Source organism: Euprymna scolopes, chromosome 30, assembly GCF_053919585.1.
Source record: "Euprymna scolopes isolate OS-2025 chromosome 30, ASM5391958v1, whole genome shotgun sequence".
NCBI lineage: Eukaryota > Metazoa > Mollusca > Cephalopoda > Sepiida > Sepiolidae > Euprymna > Euprymna scolopes.
In genome coordinates, this window is record NC_136511.1 from 91,991,631 (window position 1) to 92,001,365 (window position 9,735).

At 33.4% G+C, this 9,735-nt stretch overlaps 1 protein-coding gene across 13 annotated transcripts in view; it reads left to right on the forward strand.

Annotated features, from left to right (window-relative positions):
- The window catches only part of LOC145254565 (dual specificity calcium/calmodulin-dependent 3',5'-cyclic nucleotide phosphodiesterase 1A-like), a 1,571,136-nt gene that overhangs the window by 1,560,324 nt on the left and 1,077 nt on the right, over nt 1–9,735 (forward strand). For all 13 annotated transcript variants that reach the window (XM_080113160.1, XM_080113150.1, XM_080113152.1 and 10 more), the window contains one exon: nt 7,835–7,909. In XM_080113160.1, the coding sequence (XP_079969286.1) occupies nt 7,835–7,909 (75 nt within the window). The remainder of the gene's footprint in view (nt 1–7,834; nt 7,910–9,735) is intronic.

Below are 9,735 nucleotides of genomic sequence, written 5' to 3' on the forward strand. Positions count from 1 at the left end.
CCAGTGTGGCAAGCTACATATCTGTTTAATTCTCTGAAATCCAGTACCAGTCTAACTTTATTCTTTGTGGGTTGAACAACCGCCAGTAGCACTCCTTTTTCTTCCCCTGTCCACGGTTTCAGAATTCCCTCCTCTATCCACCTCTCCACTTCTTCCTCGAATCCTTTTCTTATTTCTCCTTGCAGTGTTTTCTCATAGCAGCTTACTTTGTTTCATAGTTCCTGAGGCCTGGAGATCCATTTCCATTCCACTGTCCACCTCTCACCATCGAACCTCGCCAGGAAATCCTCGTCCTCGATGCAGCAAGCCTCTGGTTTTTGTGTTTTGATATTTCTATCACCTTGCACTCCTGCCATTCCTACTGCGCCGAGGCATCCAAAAGTTACTTGGCCCCCTCTCAATGTAGCGCCCCCCAGTTGGTTGATCGCACTTACACCTAAAACCACATCAACATCACCAACCAGGCGATCCAACACCAGGGCTCGTAGTCAAATAGGCACACCTTGCACCAGTACTTCCGCTGTTGTCTCTCTCAGTCATTTCACCTCCCTGCCATCCACGGTCTTAATACTCCTGGCTCCGCTCGATTATCTAGCGACATTCTTCGTTACCAACGTCGTGGTGCAGCCTGAGTCAACAAGGGCCATGGCTCTCTTCCCATTGACTACTACTGGTAACTAAGGCAACATTTCGTTGTGCGCCATTTCCACATAGAAAGGGAACCACTGGCGCAATGGCTCCCTTCACTCGTTTCCCTGGTCCCGTGTAGCAACGCAATAGCAGCTAATATGCCCCACCCGTCCACATCGGTAGCAAATGACCCCCGGTCTCGGCTTTTTGCAGTCCTTGAGCAGGTGAGGACCCTGGCACCGGAAGCACTTGATGGCAGGCCTCCCCTCCTGTTGCCTCGCTGCCTGTCTCTCGTCATTCAAGTGGGGCCTCATGCACTTATTTCCACTCACAGCTGCAGTACTTGCAATAACCCTTATCCCTGAGTAGCTTCCGGGCCTTGATAAGTGGTGACCACCGTGTAAAAAAAAAAAAAAGCCTCGATTGGGCCCTTGACATTTTTGACTCTGGCATGGACCAAGAGATCGTCCACTTCCATCGTATTCATCTCAGTGATTCTCTGCATGTTCGTGGAGATTTCTTCTGGGAAACCATTCACTAGGTATAGCTTTACCGTCATCTCCAGACTCCTCCCCACGTAACCAGCCAATCCTGCCAGTCTTCTGATCTCCACAGCAAAGACGTCAATACACTCGCCGGTCCACCTCAAACTTGCAAGCTTGCCGAGTGCTTCAAATGGTCTTTCGGCGAAAGCCAATTTCAGTCTTTGCTCCACTGAGGCAAGGTCTCCCTTATCTTCATCGCGCATCTGCTGGTAAATTGTGAGGGCTTCCCCCTCTAAGTAGTGTGGCAGCAGGGTGACCACGTCTTTGATTTTTTGCAACCTTGCTACCATCTTTAATTTTTCCAGCCATTTAATTAGGTCGCCCTCCCCAGTGAAGGGTCTCAACATCTGAGTTGAGAGTCTCCAGTCAGCCATGTTAACCTGCTTGACACGCCGAAATAGCTTCTAGATTTATAATCAGGATTCAGTTCTGGGGTTTGGGAAGGAGTGAGTCACTCTCTCAACAACAGCACGTTTCTGCCCTCTTCTTTTCCAATCGACCACACCTGGACTCTCGCCACCAATGTCATACCGCACAATCCGAACATCAGCAATACAAAATTCTTTTCAAGAGAAGATGTTCACGACTCTTTTCTCTCTGCCCCCCTCCAGGGAATTTTTCCTTGCTTTTATATCCTCCTATCTAGAACAAAAAAGGAAGAGACAGGAAAAAAAATAGCTTCTTCCATCATGCTCTGCCTTCCCAAGATGCCCTTCGCGTATACAAATGCGCTGGCCATCCTTTCCTTCTTCTTTCCCAAAGAGCGATGCAGATACACCCGGTATGTTTCTTTTTTTTTTTTCTCTCTTCTTTTCTAACCATATACCTCACACTTGGGAAAGATTTTTTGAGATCTTTTTTTAGTTAGTCGGCTTCGGCCATTAGGTTTTCAACTTTGTGACAAAAATCACTCATTGGCGAGTCCTATATTTCAAATTCCTGAATCCAATCGGTCCCGAATAAATTAGTTGCATTCTTTAGAATGAACACTTTCAGCTTTTTTGTCATTCCTTTTAGTGATACATACCTCACCCTTAAAATTTATTTACTAGGTATCGTTGATGTAGTAGTAATAATTCTCAACGCAATTGTTTTGAGTTTTTCTTTTTTTTTTTTTTACTCGTAGTTACGCTTATTGTAGCTTTTTTAACAGCAAGATAAGGCTTTTAGCGATGTCTTTGTAGAATCCTTTTTTCGGCAAAAATTGTCCTTCTTTTTCTAAGTCTTCTTTATCCCATGTTTGTGGATTTTTACACTGGAATATTGTCTTTTTTTTCAACATTGACTTGACTAGATTTTCCCGCTCTTCACCAAACTTTTGAAAATAAATACTTTTGAAGTTTCGAATTTTCTCTGAGTGTAGGAAAACATTATTTCGAATTTCCGCGTGTGTTCTTTTTTCTTGAATCCTTTTGGTCGTGAAATGTTGCTTTCCAATGGCTGATTTTTAGAGTGAGTCCTTGCCAGAATATTCGTCATCCAGTTGTTGTAATCAATTGTTGTAGATTGATCCGGGAAGTTCTTGAATCATCATCGTCAGCCAGTTGTTGTAGATCTGTGCTATGAGTTACAAATGAAAGAAACCACAAGTAGTATAAAGTGTATAAAATATAATATATATTTATCATAAAAAATACAGGAGCCACTAAAGTGGTATGAGAGAGAGGTGTTCGTAGCATGCGGTTAAACATGGTATGAATGTCTCCATCTAGTCTCTGAAACCAGTGGTATTCATAGGACTGGTTGATTCCACTTAGTTCTGAAATTGGGGTGATTTGTACCCGACAAATAACAAGATAACACTATTTGCGAATCAACTGCAATACATATTTTCTTGAAACTTAAATTTGAATAGGTTTTCAACAATGTTGGGAGGCATTTGATGGTTAAGAATAACTCTATAAGTAAACATTTTGACTTAAAGGTGTCACCTTTACCTTGAAAAAAATCCAGAGATGAATACTTTCTTTGGACTGCATAAGCTGCAAACCCATGTGGTCTTTTAGAGGCATCACAGATTAAAACCAATTCAGTCTCCCTTTCTTCATTAAGGGTTTTGTCTTGGGAAAGTAACAGAACTAAGTTCTGACAAATTTGTGGGGAATAATTGTCGATTTGAACTGAAGTTCACTAGGCACAACTTCATTCCACTCCAAACACAATTTCCACAGCTCACTAACAAGAGCATGAGTCTTTATAGACATTCTCAAACTTAATGAGAGAGGATCAAATATCCTTGATGCTTCAAACAATATATGCCATTTAGTCACCGCCTCAGAGTTACAGTTATAGTGAGCGGTATTGATTGTATCAACGAGAGGCTCATAACGATAACCCAAAACTTTTTCCAAGGACACAAAAGTAGCATATCCTCTCATTATCTCCTGTAATCTTATATTATTAGAATTGCCAGATTGGAGAATGAATCCTCCCTCTCACAATCTTTCTACTGCCTGTCTATACAAGTCTGTCAACTTATCCAATAAGTTGCTGGGTCTTATCAGATTATCAACATAAACGTTAGATTGCAGAACCACAAGGGATAATTCCATGCATAGTATTTCAATATACAACTTGGGATAATTGGACTCACATTACAAATATGACGGTTGTATAATGGTAATACCTCAAATTATTTATATTTTTCACAAAAAAAAAACAAAATTTATGCTTACAGTTTTTAATTTTTTCGATGAGAAGGAAAAAAACAGTTGAGCTTTAAGGACAAGAACATAACTTCATCATTTACTCAGCCCCTTTAGAAATAACTTTAAGTATTTTCTTCACCTTTCTTTTATTAGAAATACCCATTACTCTCAAGGAAGATAATCCCAATTGGTCGCTCCATTTTGTCAAAGTTATCCCCATTTACTATGTTTGTTTTCTTTATCTTCTCACATATAACAACTTATTTTTTCCTTCCCTTGCTTTCCCCCTTTTCCTTTACTTCCTTTTCTCTGCCTTTTTTCTTTCTTTCCCCTTTTTTTTATCTTCTATCAGATATTATGATAACGTATCAAAAAATGTAAAACACTAAATCCAGTTAAAAACAGATAACATGCGAAATCAACAAGCTGACACAAGCAAACTTTTATTTTTGCAAATATTATGTTTCTAATGGTTGATGGATTTAATAAAAAATCTAATCATAAGTTAGAATTGGATCCACATAGGTCTGTGCTGGATTCACAAGAAAATTAGTATAATAGTGCTGCCTGTCAATTTCATCATAGTTCAAGCCTCTTGGAGTTATCTCAGTTTTGTTGATCTGGTTCTCATGCTCAAATGTATGAGAAATATGTACAGAAATAACACTGACAGATGTCTGCCAACCTGTAATATTGCGTCACTCATATGGGATGCATGTATTGGATCAAACCAACACCCTTAAGACTCCATAATTTGACATTGTCACTCTTCAGCAAAGGTATAATTTAGTCTCCTTAGGTTAACCCAAACCAGATGAAGGTGTATGGTATGTTGTGAAAGAGATTTAATTAACTGTCAATGAGAATGGGAATTTAGGGATGACCTCTACAACTACTGTTACATGTTTGAATAGATGGCACTTCTTCCCCATAAAGGTCACAACATCCATGAACATCTTCCAATGTTCTTGGATCGCACTTCAAGTGTCGAAAGATCTCTCAGAGAAATACGACCTCTGACTACTTCAGTCAATAAGGCAATTCATGGAAACTGAGAAGGTTCTCCTTCTAATTGATACCATCTAATACCATTGGCAGTATGTTTTGAATGTCCCCGAGTTTTGTACTTATGCTGGTACTTATTTCAGTTACCTCCAATACAAATTGAGGACACATAGAAGCACAATGTCTCTGAGACTTATGATATTTGCAAGGGAATCTGGACAGGTTTTCCAATCATGGCTGGCGACTGTACATGAATTTAAATGATCACAGTTGTATGAGGTTGCATGTCTCTTTCCTGTCCAAAAATATTCAATAAGGAATTTCATCTACAAAATGTCTGCATGAAAGCTCTCTAATGCAGACATTTTAGTTTGCGTTTGATTTAGGCCTAAACCATCAAGTCGGTTCTGTTCCAGCAGTTACAGCAAGTCAAACTCATACAATGGTCGACCTAATACTTAGTGCTCTAAGACCTCTTAAGAGACATGTGCTAGAGTTGCATAAACGAGATATTCTCCAGTGTCTACAAGAGTTGTTGCCTCTCGATAAAGAAATAATGAAATATCAATGAGAAGTCAACTAATGGACAGCTTTACTTACAAAACCAAGGTGAATAGATCCCTGTCCGAATTGGATGTCTTCTTACCAGGTTCAGATTCATTCCTCTTTACTCTCCTCAACTTCTCCATTTGATCGGACATTAAACTCCTAAAATATTTTTTAAAAATAAATTACAATTAAAATAAGAGAATGGGATATGACAGAATGTACACAAAATTGAAAAGACTATTTTCATTGAAAAATTGAAGTTTATGAAAAAATGATTTGACAAATGACAATGCACTGAAAAGTTTATTTTTGGAAAAACACCAAGGTTTTTCTGAATTGACTTTATTAGCATTTTCATTTACTAATTGTCAATATTAAATTTTTTTGATTAGTTGCATATATTATTTAATTCCAGATCGTTTTAAATAAAGTGAAATTATTGAATGTTTCAATGTTGAAATTTATTGAATATTTATTTTTTATAAATAATTTTTTGTGTATGATATAGCAAATAATCTTCAATTGTTGGAATTAGTCATTCTTTTCTTCAATTTTGTAAATATAAAATTTATTTTGTTTGTTTATGAAATAAAAAACACTTTTTTCTAAAAGTGTATTTTACATTTAAATAAATAAATTAAAAAGTAAACTTTTAAAAAAACTTGAAAAAAAAAAGATTTTTCTCAGATTTTTTAATTTAAATTAAAGAATTTGAGAAAAATCTAATTTTTTTCAAGTTTTTTTAAAAAGTTTACTTTTTAATTTATTTATTTAAATGTAAATCTTTTAAAAACCAAATTTTAATAATAAATTTGGAAAAGTAAATTTAAAGCGGTTTAAAAATTAATGAACTAAAAAATTATTTATTACTTTTTCAGAAACCTTGAAAGTTTTTTAAATCAAGGCAAAACACTTAAAAAATAAAATTTTAAACTTAAAAAAAATGTTAAAAAAGCAAAAAATAAAATTTTAGAATAAATAAATTTTTCAGAAAAACTTTAAAAAATCTTTTATAAAGAAAATAATTCCAAAATAAACTTCACAAAAACTACAAAATAAATAAAATAATTCAAAAATAAACTAACAAAAGCTTTATTTAAAAATACAATATAAAAATATGTAAAGTAATTTTTTTAAGAAAACAAGAAAGTAATAATGAAAAAAATTTGAAATTTGTTTTCTCTCTAAAAGCACAAAAAATATCAACATTTTAAACTTGAAAAAATCTTTGAAGAAAATTTTATAACAATCTGTCCATGTGTTAATGGCCAGCTCCATGACACGTGAAACTCCATGACACCTGAAAACCATCAACATCTTTAAAACACATATTTATTTCACTTAAAAGGTTTGATGCTTGGTTTTTGTTGTTGAAACATATACCTGGGCATAATTATTGATATATTTTGAAAATCTTAATCAAATTTAAACTAATTTCATGATAAAATTGTGGTGTTTTTATTTCTATTTATACATTTGATTGTTTATGCATGAGAAACTGTTGGCTGGTATGTGTGCGTGTAGCAGTGTTCAGTTAAGAGGTAGAAGTGATGCATTTTCCATTCACATTTTGTTTTCACTTGACATAAACTGACTTCCGCTAGAGGAAACTACAGTCGTCCGATAAAGATCTACATTACTATGTGATCTTTTGTATATAATTTAAGTAAAATGGAAATACACTAAGATTTATTACTTTTTCCCATAGTTAAATTTATTTGCATAATTCTATGAATAAATATTCAAAACAAAGTCCAATGTTCCAAATTATTTTTGGAATTTTCTTAATATTGTTGAAATTCGCATAGCTGGAAGTACTGCCGGTATATTGCAATGGCTGATGGGAGATGAGTTTCTTTGCTGCAGTTTCCTTTATGCATGCGTGAAGGCACCTATTTTCACTTTTGAAAATGCTAAAATCAGTTTTCAGTTTGATATTATTTGAACAAGACGCATCTTAACGAATGGGAGCAATTTTTCCACTCCTCCTCTCCTCAGAAACATTATTGGGAACTCATGACTTCTGTGGCAATCCTCTTAAATTGGATCTTTGAATTATTTCCCAAATTGGGAAACTTATATGAACTCTTATCACTAGTGGCGATATGTTAAATTGCAAATCTGCTTCAATCAGAAAGGATCATCATAGAGGCCCAACCCACTTCTAGAAGGATATTTAGAATGCTTATGTGAGGGACCGCATGAAGGTTGCCAACGTCCTTAAATGAATGTGTTTCTGTAGAATTAACTGGATTTGAACTTGACACACCCAGGTTGTCAGACTGGATCATCGTCATCTCCCTGTTGCTGATGCAGTTGACTTTATCTGCCCTGCCTAAAATCTAATACATGCCTTTGCCAGACCTGGACAAGCAAAAATAATTTTTAGGTGATTTTTTAAAATGACAAATAACCTGATGTTTTATTTTGATTAACATTTTTACATTTATTTTTCAGGTTTTGTACTAAACCGACCTTGGAAACCTATTTTGGAACAAAATAAATTAAAGTGGGTTGAAATTGCTGCACAAGGTAAAAAAAATCTTGCTATCGCATTACCTTATTTGTTGAAAAATATTTTTTTGGTTTTGCAGTACTTGTCAAAATGACACTGCTGTAGGAATATAGGAAGATGATTAAGAAAAATGGTAGAACAGGATTGGGAGAGAACAACGAGTGGAAATAAATGGTGAATATGCACACATATTGATACAAAAATGAAATAGTCAGGTTGAAAAAAACATCAGCAATAATCAAACGAAGACCTGAAGGCTCGTTTTTCATTGGCTACTGAACTTGTCGCAAAAGGATTATTTCTTTCCCTCCACTTACTCTTGGTCTTTACCTTATAATGCTGCAAGTAGGCATCTAGTAGCATTTTTTGGGTCTTTGGTATGATTTGATCAGATTGAACATTGATTCCTCTGCCCATTATCAAACACTCTATCATGTCAAATGGGCTGTTCATAAGAATTAAGCATAAAATGCTCAACAACACTCACCAGATGAGAACAAGGAAATGCAAGGATATAATAGTTGTTGTTTAGCTCGTTATGAGAATCATCTTCATTAGAAATAATGTAAGTATATTAAAATTAAAAAAGCTGTATGATCTCCATTTGCATAGGAATAACAGTGCTTTATTTAATTATTTAAATATTTGATAATTTCTTTAATTATTTAAATATTTAATAATTCCTTTAATTATTTAAATATTTAATAATTCCTTTAATTATTTAAATATTTAATAATTTATTTAATTATTTAAATATTTAATAATTTATTTAATTATTTAAATATTTAATAATTTATTTAATTATTTAAATATTTAATAATTTATTTAATTATTTAAATATTTAATAATTTATTTACTTATTTAAATATTTAATAATTTATTTAATTATTTAAATATTTAATAATTTATTTAATTATTTAAATATTTAATAATTTCTTTAATTATTTAAATATTTAATAATTTATTTAATTATTTAAATATTTAATAATTTCTTTAATTATTTAAATATTTAATAATTTCTTTAATTATTTAAATATTTAATAATTTCTTTAATTATTTAAATTTTTAATAATTTATTTAATTATTTAAATATTTAATAATTTATTTAATCATTTAAATATTTAATAATTTCTTTAATTATTTAAATATTTAATAATTTATTTAATTACAATAAATTTATGGGGAAAGCTGCATATAGATATGTATGATATTTATCATTGGCAATCAGTATACTTGTATCTTGTAAGCATTGAAGAATGAAGGGCATTAATACTTCTGCCCCATAAACATCCAAACATAAACACACATTCACTTTTACAAATTATTCACATAAGACATAAAAGAAATGGAAGTGGAAGTTGGAGAGTTATAAAAGATTTTGAAGAGATCTGTATCTCAGTTGTGTAATATGTTTGGCTAAAAGAAAGTAATATGTTTAGACAGAGTAAATAATTAAGAAGGTGATAAATTTATGATGTTTCTGAATTTTTGAGATGAGGATTGGTTATTCGTATTATTTGGATTCATCGGACTACTGTTCTCATCTTGAGTGTGATTTTCAGAACGTTTCGGTCGATGTAACCTCCGACCTTCTTCAGGTGTATCTTGTCGAAATTGGGAATTTTTCTTTTGAACTCGGAAATATTTCTTTATTTACTTCATGGGAATAGCATGCTCTTGTTCTTTGATCAGAACTACCTCCATGTTTATTATTTATGATTTATCCATTGAAATTGAGAGGGTTTGAGTTTTGAGGAAATAAGTCTTTGAATACTTTTGTATTTGCTCCTTAAAAATAACGTGGAAATGGTAAAACAAAATGCATGTCTATGAGACAAGACCG